Here is a 20,235-nt window from a genome sequence, read left to right on the forward strand (position 1 = left end):
TTGAAATCGTGATCTTCCAAAGGGTAGGTAATTAATCTCCTGTTGGAAAGAAGCCAGCTATTATATACTTGTTAAATGGATAGGATTCAGTGCCTGAGTTATTGGGTCACTGTTTATCTTTTCAGAGTATTTATTCAATACCTACTGTGTGCTAGCACCATTCCAGTGCCAGGAACACATCAGTGTATACAACAGACAAAAATTCCCACCCATAGATAGCTCACTTGAGGATGGCAGGGAGCAGGGAATCTGAAAAAAAACAAAAACACTAAAGTATAAATTATACAGAAGATGGAAAGTGCTATGGAAAAAAATAAACAGGGAAAGAAGGTAGAAGTGCATGTGGCCCGGTGGGTTGCAATTTTAAATAAAGTAGACAGAGAAATTCTCTAGAAGGTGACATTTAGAGCAAAGACGACAAAATGAGCAAACTTTGAGGGGCTGGGGTCACATGAAAAAGGATGCCATTCAATTGTAAGCCTTTCTAATACCATTCTTAGTGAATCTTAAAGAAAAATGACATTAGAAATGGTGTTAGAAAACAGGGATTGAAAGCAGAAGGTACTGGATATTTTCACCCTTTACTTTCTCTAAAATCTACTGTTTATTTACTCTTGAACACCTGGTATGACTCTGCACTTTTTCACTCCATGAAAACAGATACCTAGCATGCATTTTTTCCCCCCTTGAAATCTCTTTTGGAAGAAAAACAAATGTTTGCTTCATGGAAATCGAAGCTGGAGAGGTTTTTCAGAAACCACAATAATAGAGAAAATATGAGTGAGCCCTGAGAAGCTTGTGTGGAACTAGACACAGGTAGAGGAAGGCTGGTGACTGGAACGCCTTAACTGTTCTTCCCGAGGGAAAAAGGGACCAGAGACTGGGTATGTCTTGACCTCTGGACAAAGCAAGTGTCCATTAATACTCAGAGAATCTGAAAGGGTAGTTTTTGTTTTCAGTTATTTAGATTGATCTACATGACTGGCCTGTTTGCTGTGAAAGAAGAATCAGCCAAAGGGAGTGATTTAAAATGTGAGTATGAATCTGCCCAGGCAGCTCCCCTACTTCAGTGTTGTTTTGCTGGGGTAAAGTTTCCTTTAAGATTCTATAAAAGGTTTTTGGTTTTTGGTTTTTTCCTAGCCAAAACCTTTATTCTTAACTATCAAGTAGAAGTCCAGCCTTGAATTGTGTTCCAACTGATTATTCTAACTCTGCCTTTTACTCCCTCAGAACTACTGTAGTTATTTTAAATAGTTTAAACCCCAAATGCAATTAACTTTCATTTACATTATTTTATATAATATCTCACCTTTGGGAAGAGAAACATTTTGATAAAATGAACCCAAGGACGTTACAAACTTGAGAATGACTGAGAATCCTTGGTCTATATTCCAGATATACTCAGTTATTCTGTTGGAAATCAAGGGACTGTATAGTGGGAACTTTGGAATTAGATCTTGTTTAACCACCTGTTTACATAAGGAGAAGTCCAGAGATGAAAGCTCAAACAGGACACTCAAAACTGTTTTGAGCAAAGTACATAAAGGGCAATTAAGGAAGCCTTAAATGTTAGAGGATTGGTGTAGCATTCTTTATGAATACCAGAAGGTAATGAAGCCTAGAGCAAAGACAATATAGGTCATCCAGGAGACATTTTTTTTTCATGTAACCCTACTCTAGGTTTTCAGCATCATTTGTATCCAACCTGCCATGATACACAGATCGAAATTAAAGCCAAGCACTAATGCTAAGATTTTTGTCTTTGCTAAGAACATATTAAGAAATAAAGGCAGTAGTAACTTGCCATAAGGGAGGCTTTTGAAATCAGAGAAGAAGAAAGGTTGGCAAGAGTGAAGACTGATTTCTAATCAAGATTTCACTATTGACCTGCTTTTGGATTTTTTGCAAGTCATTGAACCTCTCTGGCTTCATTTGCCCATCTGCCTTAAGTGTTTTTTTGGTCTTTTGTTGTAGTTGTTGTTGCTTTGTTTTTTTGTCTTTTTTTTTTTTTTTTTTTAAGATATGGGGTGCAGGGAGAGGGAGAGAATCCTAAGCAGGCTCCATGCCAAATGTGGGGCCTGATGCCAGGTCAGGTCTTATATCCCTGAGATCATGACCTGAGCCAAAATTAAGAGTCAGATGTTTAACTGACTGAGCCACCCAGGAACCCCCAACTGCCTTAAGTTCTTACTGGGATAACATGGCCTGAAACCTATGAAGGATTTTTTTTTTTTAAGATTTTATTTATTTATTTGACAGATATCACAGGTAGGCAGAGAGGCAGGCAGAGAGAGAGGAGGAAGCAGGCTCCCTGTGGAGCTGGAGGCTCTACTTGATCGAGCTGTGGGGCTCGATCCCAGGACCCTGGGATCATGACCTGAGCTGAAGGCAGAGGCTTTAACCCACTGAGCCACCCAGGTGCCCCTGTGAAGGATGTTTTTTAAAACCGTAGTATCCAAAAGCCTGGCTGGCTCAGTTGAAGGAACATGCAACTGTTGATCTGTGGGTTGTGAGTTCAAGCCCCATATTGGGTGTAGAGATTTCTTAAATAAATAAACTAAAAGAAAACAAAAAACAAAAAACCACAATGGTCTATTTAAGTTTTTAAATGAAGCTGATTTCCCTAAAATGCGATTGCATGTACAAGCCACTGGCAATATTATTGGTCACAGGTAGTGGTCCAGTAGCTGGAATTTTAGAGGCTGTAGACACCCCAATGCTAGGACTTTCTAACTTCTTTGTAACTTTATGACTTTAATTCAGAAATTGAAACCTCTTATATCAATCAAAAACAAAGGAGGGGGGGTGCACCTGAGTGGCTCAGTGGGTTAAGCCTCTGCCTTCAGCTGGGGTCCTGATCTCAGGGTCCTGGGATCGAGTCCCATATCGGGCTCTTTGCTCAGCGGGGAACCTACTTCTCCCTCTCTCTCTGCCTGCCTCTCTGCCTACTTGTGTTTTTTAAAACCGTAGTGTCCAAAAGCCTGGCTGGCTCAGTTGAAGGAACGTGCAACTGTTGATCTGTGGGTTGTGAGTTCAAGCCCCATGTCTGTCAAATTAAAAAAAAAAAAAAAAAAAAAATCTAAAAAAACAAAAACAAAGGTGAGGGAAAAAGGGAGGGAGAGTTAAGTGTATGATCTAGAGACAAAATTGCCAAAATGGAAAAGAAGACAATTAGACTCAACAATAAGAGCAGAGTGGCAGAGAAAGCCTTGAGTATGAGAGATCCCACCCTACAATTGAAAGCAGAGAATGGGGAAATATCTTTTAAATCCCATTTTTCTTTTTGCAACAAGATACTCTTCAGAACAAGGTGTTAGGAGCCTGTGTTACCCTGGTCTAGCTTGTTGTGCTGGTTAGGAAAAATAGAGAAGGAGCACCTTGGGGGAAGGGGTGGGATTTCTCTAGTGGGTGTTTCTTCCTTTACAGGTATAAACAAAAGACCAGTTGGCCTAACCATGTGTTTCTTTGTCCTATAAGCCACTGCAGGTGAATGACCAGCACTGCTTCTGCAACAAAAGCCTAGACTCACCACATCTTGGGAAGAGAATGGCCACTACCTGGGGGGCAGCCTTTCTCATGCTGGTGGCATCCTGTGTTTGCAGCACTGTCTTCCACAGAGACCAGCAGACTTGGTTTGAAGGTGTCTTCCTGTCTTCCATGTGCCCCCTCAATGTCAGTGCCAGCACATTGTATGGAATTATGTTTGATGCAGGGAGCACTGGAACGCGAATTCATGTTTACACCTTTGTGCAGAAAATACCAGGTGAGTTCAACTGGTACCCTCACCAGTGCCTATTAATCCACACTTCAGCATCTCCTTCCAGAAACAAATGTGCTGAGTGAATGCGATATGAATTATGGTAATTTACAGCTACTGAATGTCTTTCTTCAGAGAAGATTTTGGGCTGTCATTGAATATATGGTTTAATTAAGTGTGAGATTGGATCTGGGTTGCCTGTAGTCTGAAACCCATATGTCCAAGAAATATAGCTTTAATTTGTCCTTTTCTCTAAAGGTGGTTGATGCTCTAGGGTCAGAGTATGGAGAATATTAGATGTGGTCTTGAGAGAGGATCACTGCCATCCGTGGAGAAGGAGATCAGGGGACCTTGAAGATGAACTTTTTCTGAATTTCCAGTGTTCTCAAGTTACACATAGAGCCTAGGGGCAGCAGTAGGAGCTAGGTGATCATCCTGAGAAATGCCAGAGGGACTCTTGAGAATCGCCTGTCATCTTTTGTCCCCCTACTCAATACTCCTGCAAGCCACTCCTCACAGGTGGGATTACTTGGGATGGCTTGGAGGAATAGCAGGTTAATCTAGTGGGCCATATGATACAGAGCCCACTATCAAAAGCAGCCTAACTTTTGGTAATTAGCCAACTCACTTCTGTTTTGTTCCATGGACAAAATAGGACAGCTTCCAATTCTGGAAGGGGAAATCTTTGAATCTGTGAAGCCAGGACTTTCTGCTTTTGTAGATCAACCAAAGCAGGTGAGTTTTTTACAATTAGATGTTTAGATTCTTAATGCTTTGATAATTTTACCACACAGCTGCTGTTAAATATCTCGTGCTGTTCACTGCTGATACTGAGACCCTGTGTAAGACCAGTTTTCTGTCCTCAGCTATATGCCAGAAATTATACACCCTGAGCTCACCAGGGCGTAGGCAGAAGGAAGCTGGAACAGATGGTGGACATGCAGGGATGGCGCCACCTTTCTAGAGCTCGTGCCCTTTGTATTTACTGTTTAAGGTTTTGAGTGGAAGCTGTCAACCGCCTTGATGAGCGCAGATGCAGGAGGTGGACATGGAGTTCTCTTTGAGTGTGAGGTATCAGCAGGGCGGTTGAGGCAGCGTGGACCCAATGAACTTTGTTTCCAAGTACCCTGGTCTGGGACAGACCGTGCATGTTTGTACTCTGGAAATTAGGCAAAAAACTCATGAAAACAAAAATCTTTGGTATTAGAGGATGAATGGAGAGTTTTGTCGTCACTGTATTTCACATTCGAGCACCCATAATGTGCTACACCCACTGTGTTAGAGGCCACACTGAAATAGAACAAAGCAGAATATTGAAGTTTGGAAGCAAATGTGAAGGTATCGTTCTGTGTTATAAGCATAATCATTGACCAAAGGAAAACCTTATATTAAAAATGGCTTGGGGGAAAAAATACCTTGGGGCATCTGGCTGGCTCAGCTGGGAGAACATGCAACTCTTGATCTCAGGGGTTGTAGGTTTGAGCCCCATGTTGTGTGTAAAGATTACTTAAGAATATAATCTAAGAAAAAGTGGCTTGAACTTGAAGAACTGAGAAGAAGTTTATTTTCTCAGCATACTGTTATGAAGTGGTAAATGCATCAGAAAATTAGGAGCTGTTGAAAGCAAACTACATTATCAGAAACTGATTTTGACATTTAGAGAAGATTGTGTTGTGGTTGCTAATAATTAGAATGATTTAGAGGCAGCCTGTTGTCAGATTAGATGTTCACTCAGGGAAACAGTGGATTTAAAATAATGGTTTTTAATTTCATAAATTGAGGATCTGCTATGTACTCTGCGTGTAGGTACTAGTGATGCAGATATGAACCTGACGTGTTCTGTATACCAGCATTTGTGTGGCAAGTACACACACTCTGCCTCATCTAATGCATTCACCGGTTTTCTAGTGGTCTGAGGTGTATCTCCCTCATATATATATATGTTTATATATATATATGGAAGAAACCAAGCCCCTTTGTTAAGCCACAGGGCTAGCAAGCAAGCCTTCTGACTCCACATCCAGTGTTTTCTTTACTATACCTAACTTTCTGGCCTCAAGCTAATTTATGAGACACAAAATAACAGTTAAAATGACCATGCTATAACAGAATCATTTCTGTTATTACTCAATCAAAATTAAATGGATTTTCCCTCAAAGAAACCTACTTCTCTGGGTTTCTTCTCCTCCAGAGCAGAGAGTGGTTGGAGCCCTCTGCTGCCTCACTCTTAATACCTCCAGAACATGTTAAGGGAAGAGACAAGTGCCCCTAAATAACTGTTCACTGGATGAGTAGGTCACCTCTCTTGAAGGGTGCTGAGACTGTTCAAGGACTCCTAGAGGTGGCGAAAGACTCAATCCCCCGAAGTCACTGGAAAAGAACCCCAGTGGTCCTGAAGGCAACAGCGGGACTGCGCTTACTGCCTGAACAGAAAGCCCAGGCTCTGCTTTTTGAGGTAACTTTTGAAGTTTTTTGCATCTTGGATGTTTCTTTTTCCCCATGTGAATATTTTATTTGTGGGTTTTTAGCTCTTTAGTGTGTGACGGCTGCCTTCAGTATTCCACCATGGCTAAGGCGCTGGGGTAACTGTGCTCTTATTCTAGCTGCTTATTTACATATTTAACCATTGCTCTTGAATTTATACAGCTTTTCCTAAAGTTTAAAGGACTTTCTGTCCATGATATTCTTGATTCTCCTACCTTGTTAAAGCAGAATCACAAATTATGTTTAGCCCACTTTATTGAGGTAGAACTTAAAATTTGTATGTTTTAAGTGTACCATTAAATGAATTTTGACAGATACAGACGTTTCCTTATACCCCTTTGCACTCGTTTTTCCCTTCTCCTAAAGTCAGGCAACCACTGATCTGCTTACTACCATTGTAGATTAGTTTTTCTTGTTCTTACATTTCATATAAATGTAATTACACAGTTTATGTTCCTTCATTTATGTGTTTTCTTTCTCTCAGCATAAAGTTTTTTTTTAAAGATTTAAAAAAAAAATCTTTAAAGATTTAAAGATTAAAAAAAAAAATCTCCCTGCTGAGCAGGGAGCCTGATGTGGGGCTTGATCCCAGGACCCCAGGATCATGACCTGAGCTGAAGACAGACGCTTAATGACTGAGCCACACAGACGCCCCATCATAAAAAATTTTTTTTTAAGATTTATTTATTTATTTATTTATTTGTCAGAGAGAGAGAGCGAGCGAGAGCGAGCACAGGCAGACAGAGTGGAAGGCAGAGTCAGAGGGAGAAGCAGGCTCCCTGCAGAGCAAGGAGCCCGATGTGGGACTCGATCCCAGAACGCTGGGATCATGACCCGAGCTGAAGGCAGCTGCTTAACCAACTGAGCCACCCAGGCGTCCCCATAAAAATTTTTTTTAATTGAATTTTTTATTTTAATTCCAGTATAGTTAACATACAGTGTTATGCTAGTTTCAGGTGTATAATATAGTGATTCAGCAATTCTGAACATTACTCAGTGCTTATCGTGTTAAGTGCACCCTTAATCCCCATCACCTATTTCACCCATGTCCCCTCACCTCCCCTCTGGTAACCATCTGTTTGTTCTTTATAGTTAAGAGTGTGTTTTTCTGTTTGTCTCTTTGTTTTAGTTCTTAAATTCCACGTATGAGTAAGATATCATATGTTTTGTCTTTCTCTGACTTATTATGCTTAGCATGATACTCTAACACCATCTGTGTTGTTGCAAATGGCAAGATTTAATTCTTTATGGCTGAGTAATAGTCCATCATTTATATATACCACATCTTCTTTATCCATCATTTGTCAAAGGACACTTGGGCTACTTTTATAGTTGGCTATTGTAGATAATGCTGCAATAAACATAGGGGTGTTTGTATCCCTTTGAATTTGTTTTTTTGGTTTTTTGGTTTTTGGGGGTTTTTTGTTTGGTTGGTTTTGGTTTTTTTTGAGGAACGCCCATACTGTTTTCCACAGTGGCTGTACCAGTTTGCATTCCCACCAACAGTGCATGAGTGTCCCCCCCCCCCTTTTTACATCCTCCCCAACACTTGTTGTTTCTTGTGTTTTTTATTTTAGCCATTCGGACAGGTACAAGATGATATCTCATTGTAGTTTTGATTTGCATTTCCCTGATGATGAGAGTTGTTGAGCATCTTTTCATATGTCTGTTAGCCATTTGTCCATTTCAACTTCTTGTTCAGATAAAAACTTTAAGTCAAAAGCTTTTTTTTTTTTTTTTTTAATTTATTTATTTGACAGACAGAGATCACAAGTAGGCAGAGAGGCAGGCAGAGAGAGAGAGGGGAGGAAGCAGGCTCCCCGCCGAACAGAGAGCCCGATGTGGGACTCAATCCCAGAACCCTGGGACCATGACCCGAGCCGAAGGCAGAGGCTTTAACCCACTGAGCCACCCAGGCGCCCCAGTCAAAAGCTTTTTTAAACTCAAAATTTTTAACATTACTGAACATTTATTTTGCATAAAAACCATGTAAACTAGTAAGATTTAAGTTACATGTTGTGAAGAATATTTATAGGTGGGATCCCATTGTAACAAAAATCCCAGTTGGGATGCCTGGGTGGCTCCATTGGCTGAGAGTCCAACTTTTGGTATTGGGTCAGCTCATGATCTCAGGGTCATAGGATCGAGCCCTGAGTAAGGCTCTGCACTCAGCTGGGAGTCTGCTCAAGATTCTTTCCTTCTCTCTCCCCCTCTGCCCCTCCCCATGTGTGTGTGCTCTCTCTCAAGTAAATAAATAAAATTTTTTTTAAAAAAGAACAGCAAAAAATGATTATTATGTGTGCTAATTCAGAGCTCAAAATCCATTTTCCTGTGACTATCAGCACAGAGGGCTTAAGTCCCTTATCCAAGGACAAGCTGCCTACTGGGTCTGCATGAGAATCTGAATCCTGATTTCCCATTCATTTACTCATTTATGTACTATGTACTGGCACCAGTACTATGTACTGGCACCAGTGAAGTTCCTGGGGACATGCTGCAGGGAGCAAAAACTGACATCAGTTTATGTCCTGGAGAGCTTGCATTCTAGTTGTAAGCGGACAGAAATTAAACAACTCACTACAAAGTATGTCAGGTACTGTAGGTGATATGGAGAAAGAAAAAACAGGGAATGTCAGCTAGGGAGTGCTGGTGCTGGTGTGGAGGGATATTGCTTTAAACAGGATGGTCAGGGAAGACCTCACTGATTAGATGCATTTGATCAGAGACCTGAGAAGAATAAAGAAGCTAGCTATATAAGACATTTGTAGGAAGAATTTTCCAGGCTAAAGAAATAGCAGGTGCAAAGGCTTAAAGCATAGAATGTGTGTGGTATGTTCAAAGAAGGGCATCCTGAAGGTCATTGCAGCTGAAGGGGAAGTGAGTGATGGAAGGGAAGTAGATGATGAGGTCAGAGAGACATGAGGGGTTTATCATGTAGGATCTTAAAGGCAAGTGTAAGGACTTTGGTTTTTTTGTTTTTTTTTCTAAGAAGGAAGTCACTGGAGGGGATGAGCTGAGAGGCAGGATATGACATCTGTTGTAAAAGCACCACTCTGGGGATGCCTGGATGGCTCGGTTGGTTAGGGGTCCAGCTCTTAGCTCAGGTCTTGATCTCGGGGTTGTGGGGTTGAGCTGGCCTTGGGCTCTGTGCTCAGTGTGGAGTCAGCTTGAGATTCTCTCCCTCTCCCCTTCCCCCACCAACACATGGGCACTCTCTCTCTCTCTCTAAAATAAATAAAAATAAATCTTAAAAAAAAAAAAAAAGTAAAGAAGCACCACTCTGGCTTCTGTATTAGGAATAAACTGTGGGCAGGGGGAGAAGAGTGGAGAGGGCAAGAGCGGAAAACTCTCTCGCTGTGTTTATTCCTGTTTGCTCATCTGTCTTCGCTTTAAAAGCTTATTTATAGATCACTTGACTGGCTTTTCCTGGATGAAACAGAGTCCAGAGGTCCTCACAGGAGGTGTTTCATCCTGTCAGGAATGAGAACAGCCAGCAGACCAGAGTTGTTCTATTTCTGTTTGGAAAGTCTCCCCTGCCTCATGATAATCATATAAAAAAATAAGACATAACACCCATGTCATTGACCTTTATTTATGGGGAGTCAAGAGTGGGTGAGATGTCCATTCCCATCTTCTGAAACAGGATAAATAAATCTAGAACTGGGGTGTCTGTGGACTCTTGAGGCCTTAGCCGTGTGCCAGAATCTAACAGGGGCTGACAGCAGAGTACCCCAGCCTATGGACATGAGCCCCCTTTATGAGCACGGCCAAAGGCCTGAAGAATTTGGTGTGAAAGTAGAAGAAATGTTTCTGTAGCCTCAGGAGCTGCCCAGGCCCAACTCTTCTCTACCATCCGTTTATCTTGCCATCTAAGAAATCAAGTGGGAAAGGGTCCTCCTAGCTTCATGCCCAGGCAGTATTAATAAGGTACTTTTTAAAAAAATGACAGGATCCTGATTTGAGCTGGAGGGCGTCAAATATATGCCTTCTAAGTCCAGTTCACCTATACATTTCGATAGTTTGGTTGAGATTTATTTTAAAGTCAGAGGAATCCCTACGTTTTTTGTTTTTACAAGAAACCAGGAATGGCTTTTGTAGTTCCTTCTCTAGTTTTTTAGGGAAAAGGAATGTTCTGCTAAAATTTTATCTAGGGAAATAAAGAGTGTAGTTTTTTAAGGCTTAATAAGATACAGCCCAAATATGGAAATCTTCTTTATTGCCTTGGGGAATCCAGAGTTTTTCCCTTTTTCTCTAGGTAAGAGAAATCTTCAAGAAGTCACCTTTCCTGGTACCAGATGACAGTGTTAGCATCATGGATGGATCTTATGAAGGTGGGAGAAGTGTTAATACGTGTTCTGAGGGGAGAGGGCTAGAGTTAATAAAAGATGTGATTAAAAGAACTGGGAACAGGGATGAGGGTGTGGAAGTAAAAGGAACTAAACAAGGAGAGACAAATAAGCACGGAGGAATGGGCTAAGAGGAAATGGAAGAATAGGGAAAAAGAAATGTGTGTTTTAGACAAAATTTTAGAGAAAAAGAATAAAAGTGAGGTCAAGGAAGATCAGAGGGGAATGCTCTGAGTTACAGTCTCTGTTTTTCTCTCTCTTTCAGGCATCTTAGCTTGGGTTACTGTGAATTTTCTGACAGGTAATATATTCTCAAGTTTATTCTAAGACGTTAACTGGGTTTCACACGGCGTCAAAGAGTAAATATCCTTGTTTGCTTGTATTATGTTTAAAAAAACAAAAAGAAAGGAAGAGTTAGGAAGTTAATGTTTGTAACCTGTCTTCAAGGCCTCAGCTGCCACAGGCGTCCTTATAGGTTAGCACACGTAACAGCCTTCGGGGCTGGGGAGCAGTGGAGTGTTTATGGACACCTGCCGAATGCAGGAGCAGGAGAGAGATTGCAGACAGAGGAGTGCTGGGCTGTCCCGGAAGCAGAAGATATTCAGAGCTGGCTCTCATTCACAGGTCAGCTGCATGGCCACAGCCGGGAGACTGTGGGGACCCTGGACCTGGGGGGGGCCTCCACTCAAATTACGTTCCTACCCCAGTTTGAGGTGAGTTGTTTACATGAAGGCCTGGTTAGCAGCCCACTTGGCAGGTATGTCACGGTGCCAAGAAAGTGGTGGCCCATTTTCAGACAGCAGCTCTGCCACAGATGGGTCGAGTGGAGTCTATTAATGACTGGTCCCCTTGTCCCCTCACTATTCACGGTCCCTTTGATTTCTCCAGCCTTGTGAGATCAGCAGCTTAGTCTGTTTCTTTCATCTCTGATTTTTTGGGGGAAGGACAGGGATGGTGGTGGTAACATCTCCAGACATTTGCAGATCTCAAATAGTCTTTTTGCTTTTTCCGATTTGCAGAAAACCCTGGAACAAACCCCTAGCGGCTACCTCACTTCATTTGAAATGTTTAACAGCACTTATAAGCTCTATACACACAGGTGAGGAGGGGGACAGAGCAGAGTAATATTTCCTGTTATATGATTCTTCTAACTTTTCAAAGCATTTTCACATCTGTTATTGCATCTGACTAGCCTTTCAAAGTCTCTGCCAACCCCCAGAGTTCTGGTAACTGAAACCAAAGCCACTTACCGAAGCCCAGGGACCCAAGAGGTTTCTCCATTCTTGGTCTCAAAAGTACATAACTTAAGGAGTCAAAAGTTTTCTCTAGAGAGGGGTGCCTGGGTGGCTCACTCAGTTAAGCATCTGCCTTTGGCTCAGGTCATGATCCCAGGGCCCTGGGATTGAGCCCCAAGCAGGGTCCCTGCTCAGCAAGGAGTCCCACTTCTCTCTCTCCCTCTGTCGCTCCTGCCTTTCCCTTTCCCTCTCTGTCCCTCCCCCACGCTTCCCAAAATAAATAAACTTAAAAAAAAAATAAAGTTTTTTCTAGAGAGAGGACACTTGAACGATCTTCAGCTAAAACTCGGAGCTACCTCCTTTTGAGTTTGTTTTCAGATGTTCAAAATCCATCCTTAGATTTGATCCCAGTGGGGCTGGAAGCTAAAATAATGAGAGCTTTTCTGGATATGGTTCCCAAGGTGAGACCCTAGAAAGTGTCACTGTCTCTGGCCTTTAAATCATAGGCATGGAAAGTTCTGGATGGCCTTGATCTGAACTGGACGGAACTTACCATTTGTCCACACAAGTTGAAGAGGTCACAGAGAACAAGGCTGTCCTCCCTCCAGAGGGAGAGAATCCATACTGCTCTTGAAAGAGTTAGCTTTAGGCTGGGGAACTTCAGGAAATTTTCAGCATGAAATTAGTCAATCCTGTGTTTTACAGTTACTTGGGATTTGGACTGAAAGCTGCAAGACTCGCAACCCTGGGAGCCCTGGAAACAGAAGGTTCGTCTGGGTACCTGTGCTGGTTGGTGAGAGTGACCCCCATCCTCAGCTTGCCTTTCCTCTTCCTTGACGGTGATTCTGTGGATGAAAGGCTTCTGCTCATTTAGGTAGTATGTGCTGTATAATGGACATGATAGCAGATTCTTTTTCTACTTCGTGTTGCATTCTGTTGTTTTGGCATACATTATTAGCCATTTCTAGAACGAAGTCTGTATGTAGGGCGAACACCTGTGACCAGGATGCTGCAGTGTGCAGAATTCAAAGCTCCAAGAGTGAATTTGGCAGTTTGCTCAGACCCTTAGTTGTACAGGGGCGGTGCAGCGAGCAGCGTCAGCCCACTTGCTAGGTGGGGTGACTGAGCAACTTTCTTCCTCTCTTCAGAGGTGGTCGAGCGGTTGCAGGCCGATCGGGGTTCAGTCCCGCGTTGTGATTTGGGGCAAGTTAGCTAACCTTTCCCTTCCCTGTTCCTCACCTTATGAGAGATTTTGCATTTAATATACTTTTTACAGTGCCTGGCTCACAGTAAACTCTTACTGTGGTAATGATTATATAGCATTTCAGAGTTTACAAAACATCTCCAATATATTTCATTTAAGCCTCACAATAACTAATGAGAAAAGTAGAACAGTATTTTTTCCCCTTTATTTTGAGGCGGGAGGGAACTCATTACCTTATAGGTTTGGGATTTCTTTGAGACATGTTGAAAGCCATGGACCCCTCTGCCCAATGTACAGATGCACAAAAATCTATCTGTAGTTTCAGAGGGTTCACCAACCCCACAGAGCCTATCTGTGAACCCTGAGTTAAGAATTCCTGTCGTAGGGGGGCCTGGGTGGCTCAGTGGGTTAAGCCGCTGCCTTCAGCTCCGGTCATGATCTCGGGGTCCTGGGATCGAGTCCCACATTGGGCTCTCTGCTTGGCAGGGAGCCTGCTTCCTCCTCTCTCTCTCTGCCTGCCTCTCTGCCTACTTATGATCTCGCTCTGTCAAATAAATAAATAAAATCTTAAAAAAAAAAAATTAAAAAAAAGAATTCCTGTCGTAGGATGAAGTCACTGAACTACCTATTTTTTGGTAATTCCTTTCAGCTTGATTGGCTTCTCGCTTGCATGTGTTGTGTGCGTGCGTGTGTCTCCACTCTCACGCACGCTCTCACATCCTTGCCTCTTACTCTGTGGTCTGGCTTCTTTCAGGGATTGATGGACACACTTTCCGAAGTGCCTGTCTACCAAGATGGCTGGAAGCAGAGTGGATCTTTGGGGGTGTGAAATACCAGTATGGTGGCAACAAAGAAGGCAAGTGATGTTTTTTCACTGGTTGAAATTATCTTTGCAGTAGAAGTCTAGAAAAGTTCCGTGGGAAATGTTTTCCAGAACTCAAGAGAAGCTTGTATTTTGCAGGGAGTCATTCCAGATAGATCTTGGTATGCCATAAAGGAATAATGTGAAATGACAGCAAACAAGGCAATTGTCCCTCTGTCCTGCTCTTTCCCTGCCCAAGTGCTACGCGGATCCATTAGTAACCTGTTCTCAACCTGGGCCTAATGCTTTAAGGGTCTCTGACTTCTGCAAGGAGAAACTCTATCTAGAAATTTTAAATTCTGTTAATATTTAGCTGCTTTTTTAAAAAGATATTTTATTTATTTATTTGAAAGAGAAATAATGAGAGCGAGCGAGAAGGAGAGGGAAAAGCAGACTCCTCCCTGATGTGGGACTCGATCCCAGGACTTTAATATCATGACCTGACCCAAAGGCAGACGCTGAACCAACTGAGCCACCCAGGTGCCCTTAATGTTTAGCTTTTTAAATTATAGTAACACTAAAAACTGAGACATTAGAAAGAATAATTCATCTTAGATATTATAAAAAGCAAAGACCTTAAAATCAAGGAAAAATCTCAGTGTTTCCAGTGAAGCCAGTGTTGAGACTTCTGGATACTTCTCATAAATACCAAGGAACATGGGCCAGACAGCAGCTTGAAGCTGGATAAGACAATTTTTGGTGAACAGGTTCAGGAGGGAAGCTGCCGTGTGGAAGCAGGTGCCTTTCGTCCAGAGTGACCGGGCTGTGGAAGCTCGTTCATCTCTGTCAGCCCTTTGTCCTGAGCCTCAGTGTGCTGCTTTCCTTGATCCTCCTGGTGTCTCTTTGTTGGCTCCGGCAGCTTGCCTTAGCGAGCGCTCATTTTCCTCATGGTTCCCTGGCAGGGGAAATGGGCTTCGAGCCCTGCTATGCTGAAGTGCTGAGGGTGGTCCAAGGAAAACTTCACCAGCCAGACGAGGTCCGGAAGAGCTCCTTCTATGCTTTCTCTTACTATTATGATCGTGCTGTGGACACAGACATGATTGGTAAGTTTACTCCGGGAATCAGCCTGGGGAGGAGACTGGGCAGAGCTGTCCTGGGAAGGGAAAGGGAGAAGAAGAGTATTTGAAATGCTTTGTCGTAAGTGATCTGACGACTCTTCTCCAGTGCTGGCTGTTGAATGACATTAGCTGCTGCAGTGGAAGGGTGAATATGATTTAGAACCTTTTGCTAGAAAGTGGTGTAAAGAGATACATATGAAGTCTATTTTTTTTACATTTTTGTTGAGATATAGTTGATATAAAATACAAATATTTAAATTGTATAATTTACTAAGTTTCGATGTAGGCATATACCATTAAGCCATCACCAAATTCAAAATAAGACATCCATTACCCCAAAAAGTTTCTTCCTCCCCCTTGATAACTTCTATTTCCTTATCACAATAGTAATGCTTTTTCTTAGCTCTGTGAATGTATGTATGCTCTGTGATGGCCTGAGACAGGAATTAATTTCCTATTTTCTGTTTTTTTAGCAGGTCAGGTTTTTTATTGTGATTAAATATACATAGAATAACTATTAATAAAATAGACTACACAGATTATATTGTATGGCTGTGTCATGTTTGTTTAGCCAGTTCTGTAATGTTAGAAAATTCACTTTTGTTTTTTTTCATTATTATGACTATCACTAGGATGAATTTCCTTGTTTCCTTGAAGGCTTTTTGACATGAGCTACTGTTTCATTGTAGATTATGAGACGGGGGGTGTTTTAAAAGTTGAAGATTTTGAAAGAAAAGCAAGGGAAGGTAAGTGCTAGTGGAAGCCATGAAGGCAAGTCTGTGCATCTGTGCCTGTGAACTCCAGTGACCTGAAAGTGACCCAGAGCACCGCAGTCAGCAGAAAGCCTAGTTTCCCATTTTTGCCCAGAATTAAAAGCATAAAAAAAAAGTGGCATAAAAATCCATGGGAATACAAGAGGCTTTGGGGAGAGGGTGAAAACCTTTTCTTCTTTTCTACAGTTCTTTCTTCCTTCCTTTTTTTTTTCTATTATTGAAGTATAATTAAAATACAATGTTATATCAGTTTTAGGTATACGACATATAGGTTGGGCTATTATGTACATTACCCAGTGTTTGCTGTAATAATATAGTCACTGTCTGTCTCCATACAACACTGTTGCAGTACACCCGGTGGTGTACTTATCCCTGTGACTTACTTATTTTACAGCTGGAAGTTTTTACCTCTTAATTTCCTTCACCTGTTTGTCGCATCCCCCTATCCATCTCCCCTCTGACAACCACCAGTTCTATTAAAGAGTCTGTTTTTTACTTTGTTTGTTCATCTGTTTTTTGGGGGAGGGTTCCATGTATAAATGAAATCATATGGTAGTTGTCTTTGTCTGTCTGACTGAATTTCAGCATAACACCCTCTAGATCCATTCACATCATAACAAATGACAATGTACCATTCTTTGTTATGGCTGAGTAATATTCCATTGTGTGTGTGTGTGTGTGTGTGTATTATGAATACATATATATAGAAGATGTGTGTGTGCACATAATAAATAGTGTATGTATAATGTACATCGTGTACGTATATTATTATGTATACATACACACGCACCCCATCCTTATCCATCATCTATCAGTGGGCACTTGAGCTGCTTCCATAATTTGGCTCTTCTAAATAGTGTAATAAGCCCAGGGGTGTTTATATCTTTTTGAATTACTGTTTTCATTTTCTTGGGGTAGTAGGCAGTAGTAGAACTACCGGATCACACGGTATTTGTTTTTAATTTTTTTTTTTAAAGATTTTGTTTGTTTATTTGACAGACAGAGATCACAAGTAGGCAGAGAGGCAGGCAGAGAGAGAGAGAGGGAAGCAGGCTCCCTGCTGAACAGAGAGCCCGATGCGGGACTCGATCCCAGGACCCTGAGATCATGACCTGAGCTGAAGGCAGCGGCTCAACACACTGAGCCACCCAGGCGCCCTGTTTTTAATTTTTTGAGGATCCTCTACTCTTACCCATAGGCTGCACCAGTTTGCACGTCACAGGGGCCTTTTTCTCCACATCTTCACCAGCACTTGTTATTTCTTTTCTGTTTGACACTAGACATTCCGATTGGTGTGAGGTGATCCCTTATTGTGGTTCTGATTTGTGTCCCCTGATGATGAGTGATGCTGAGCTTCTTTGCCTGTGTCTGTTGGGTGCTGTAAGTTTGCTGTGGAAAAATGTCTATTCAGGTCCTTCGCCCAATTTTTTTTTCAAATACTTTAGTAAAGATTTATTTCCTACAGTGGATAGTATCAGCAAATTGTACTTTTTTGTACAATTCACATATTGCATGAAATATTAAAACAGAAAAAAAATTTTTACTTTTTTAATTTTTTTTTTTTGCAGAGAAGGAGGGAGGGGGAGAGAGACAGAGTCAGGGAAGAAGAGGGAAGAGAGGGAGGGGCACAGGATGACGGGGAGAGGGAGAATCCGCAGGAGGCTCCGTGCCCGGTGCAGAGCCCAATGCGGGGCCCGAGCTTAATAACCCTGAGATGGCTCAGACGCTTAAGCGTCTGCCTTCAGCTCAATTTCATGATCACAGGGTCCTGGGATCGAGTCCCATGTACAGCTCTTGCTCGTCAGAGAGCCTGCTTCTCCCTCTACCTGCCACTCTCCCTGCTTGTGCTCTCTTCCTCTCTGATAAATAAATAAATAAAATTTTAAAAATATATAGGGGCGGGACGCCTGGGTGGCTTGGTTAAGCAGCTGCCTTCGGCTCAGGTCATGATCCCAGCGTCCTGGGATCGAGTCCCACATCAGGCTCCTTGCTCGGCGGGGAGCCTGCTTCTCCCTCTGCCTCTGCCTGCCTCTCTGCCTGCCTGTGCTCGCTCTCTCACTTTTCTCTCTCTGATAAATAAATAAAATCTTAAAAAATATACATATATATATATAGGCGGGGTGCCTGGGTGGCTCAGGCTTGAGCATCTGCCTGCACCTCAGGTCGTGATCCCAGGGTCCTGGCATCAAGCCCTGCATCCTGCTCCCTGCTCAGCAGGAAGCCTGCTTCTCCCTCTCCCAAGTCCCCTGCTTGTGTTCCCTCTCTTGCTGTGTCTCTCTCTGTCAAAGAAATAAAATCTTAAAAGATTTTAAAAATAAATTAAAAACTAAGTAAACTATGATCCATTTGAGGGGGTGAGATGGAATATATGCAAGAGGCTCGGTCAGTGCGCACAACTCCAGTCTCCACGACTCGCGGGCATCAACCACGGGGAGAATTCTGCTTCGCTTATCCTAAGTCTCTAGTGAGAGAAAATCGTACACCTGCCACCTGGTGGCAAACTTAAATTCTACTCTTCACTCTCCCTCCCTTTCAGTGTGTGATAACTTGGAAAACTTCACCTCAGGCAGTCCGTTCCTGTGCATGGATCTCAGTTACATCACAGCCCTGTTGAAGGACGGCTTTGGCTTTGTAGACAGCACCGTCTTACAGGTAAGAGAGGATCGTAAAACAGTCTGCTGACTTGGGAATTAGGAAAAGCACTTGTGTGGTGATCAGAGTAGCCGCAGGCGGAATTATGCGGGCTGTGGGCGAGGGGCTGTGCAAGACATCACGAACGCGGGAAATTGGCTTGATGCAACGGTAGCTTCCAAGTATATTCCCAGGCAAGCTATCCCAGGGGTCACAGAGCAGAAGGCTTGCATCCCGAATCAAGGGGCCCAAGTCACATGGTTTATTAAAGCCAGTTCAGAGGGCAAGGGCAAGAAGCACAGGGAAGGCAGTGGGGCTAGGAACACACAGGATAGGGTACAGGCGTGTTGGAAGTGCCGGACTCTTAAACCCTGGGTCCATATTTCCTGCCTCTCTCTGTTGCTGACAGTATGGTTGTAAGTACTAGAGCTGATCAAGGGGACCCAGGGACAGGAGTTGCCTGTGGCTGTCACATAAATTTGCTCAGTTTGGAGAGGCACAGGGACAGGTACACTGGCTGGTAGCATGCATGTGCTCATTAGCCTAGCAGATGGTTTTATTTGGCCGAGGACAAAAGGGTGTCCTCCGTGAGTGCGTTTTTCCGGTTCTCACTGGCGTTGAATGCCTTGTGTATATGTAGTATGTCTTACTTTATATGTGCCGCATATATTCAGTGTCTCGTGAATCGTGGGTCCCTCTTTGTCTTCCTTTTCCATCCACTTGTGCGCGCTCCACTTTGTCTGTAGGAAAACATCTTTTCATGTTTCATCCATCCCACTGACTTTCTTTTCTCCTGTACCGTAGTGGAATGACTGTATGTTATGGTTACAAGATAATTAAGATAAAAAATCTTGTCCTCAAGTAGCATATAGTCTACTGGAAGAGATGTGACAAAAATAGAAGTATGGCACAGGCAACTTTGAACTTTGCACTAAAGGTATTTGGATTTAACGTGTTGCATCTGACAGGAATATCAACATTTAAGGTGCTTACCAAAGAATTACTTGCCAGAAGAGTCAGTATCACGAAGTATTTAAAGGATGACTCCATTGTCCATCAAATCTGGGCTCATGTTCTGTGTCTGCAAGCTTACCACCTCTGTAACCTAAGTGATTTACTTCCCCTCTCTAACTTTTAGGTTTCTCATCCAAACTTAGGGATCTTTATTTCCTAGTGCTGTTATAAAAATTGAGATACTGTATGTAAGGCAAAATGCCTGGCACATAGAAAGTTATTAATATTGGTATTATCAGTGTAGGCATTTCACACCAGTTGGGTATAGATTTGTGGATAAGAAAGGTTATCCTAAGTCCTTAATACGTACAAAGTTAACTTCCTCTACTTAAGGATCAACAATAACCATGTCATTTATTTATTTATTTTTTAAACAGATTTTATTTATTTATTTGACAGAGAAATCACAAGTAGGCAGAGAGGGAGGCAGAGAGAGAGAAAGAGGAAGAAGCAGGCTCCCTGCAGAGCAGAGAGCCTGATGTGGGACTTGATCCCAGGACCCTAAGATCATGACCTGAGCCGAAGACAGAGGCTCAACCCACTGAGCCACCCAGGCGCCCTAACTGTGTCATTTAAAGACAGTTTTCTGTCATTTCCAGTGCTGTCATCCTTTTAGTCTTTGTTATTTCAATGGTGGCAGAATTAAATTCAGTGACAGGCATTTCTCTGGCCCAGAGGCCACTTTATTTCAGCTTCTTCACCCTTGGGCCATCAGCCCAGGCCTGAGGGCAGAGGAGCATTGGGGGCTGTGGGGGGCACTCCCAATCTGACTCACATGTCACAAACTAAATCTCAAGGTGGTGGTTCACTGCCTTTCTTCCCAGTTTTTGGCACAGTGCCTAGTATAGATTTCATCAGGTCAACACAGAAG

General features: G+C 42.6%; 1 protein-coding gene across 7 annotated transcripts in view; it reads left to right on the forward strand.

Moving 5' to 3' along the window:
* The window catches only part of ENTPD5 (ectonucleoside triphosphate diphosphohydrolase 5 (inactive)), a 49,634-nt gene that overhangs the window by 25,059 nt on the left and 4,340 nt on the right, over positions 1-20,235 (forward strand). For 5 of the 7 annotated variants that reach the window (XM_059182834.1, XM_059182837.1, XM_059182833.1 and 2 more), the window contains 13 exons: positions 960-1,032; positions 3,478-3,763; positions 4,413-4,492; positions 6,069-6,212; positions 10,497-10,572; positions 10,853-10,888; positions 11,212-11,300; positions 11,607-11,686; positions 12,528-12,589; positions 13,781-13,882; positions 14,791-14,931; positions 15,636-15,692; positions 18,256-18,371. In XM_059182834.1, the coding sequence (XP_059038817.1) occupies positions 3,547-3,763; positions 4,413-4,492; positions 6,069-6,212; positions 10,497-10,572; positions 10,853-10,888; positions 11,212-11,300; positions 11,607-11,686; positions 12,528-12,589; positions 13,781-13,882; positions 14,791-14,931; positions 15,636-15,692; positions 18,256-18,371 (1,200 nt within the window). In that variant the 5' untranslated portion in view covers positions 960-1,032; positions 3,478-3,546. The remainder of the gene's footprint in view (positions 1-959; positions 1,033-3,477; positions 3,764-4,412; positions 4,493-6,068; positions 6,213-10,496; positions 10,573-10,852; positions 10,889-11,211; positions 11,301-11,606; positions 11,687-12,527; positions 12,590-13,780; positions 13,883-14,790; positions 14,932-15,635; positions 15,693-18,255; positions 18,372-20,235) is intronic. The other 2 variants (XM_059182839.1, XM_059182840.1) reach the window with 1 other exon arrangement.

This window comes from Mustela lutreola, chromosome 7 (genome assembly GCF_030435805.1).
Source record: "Mustela lutreola isolate mMusLut2 chromosome 7, mMusLut2.pri, whole genome shotgun sequence".
Classification (NCBI taxonomy): domain Eukaryota; kingdom Metazoa; phylum Chordata; class Mammalia; order Carnivora; family Mustelidae; genus Mustela; species Mustela lutreola.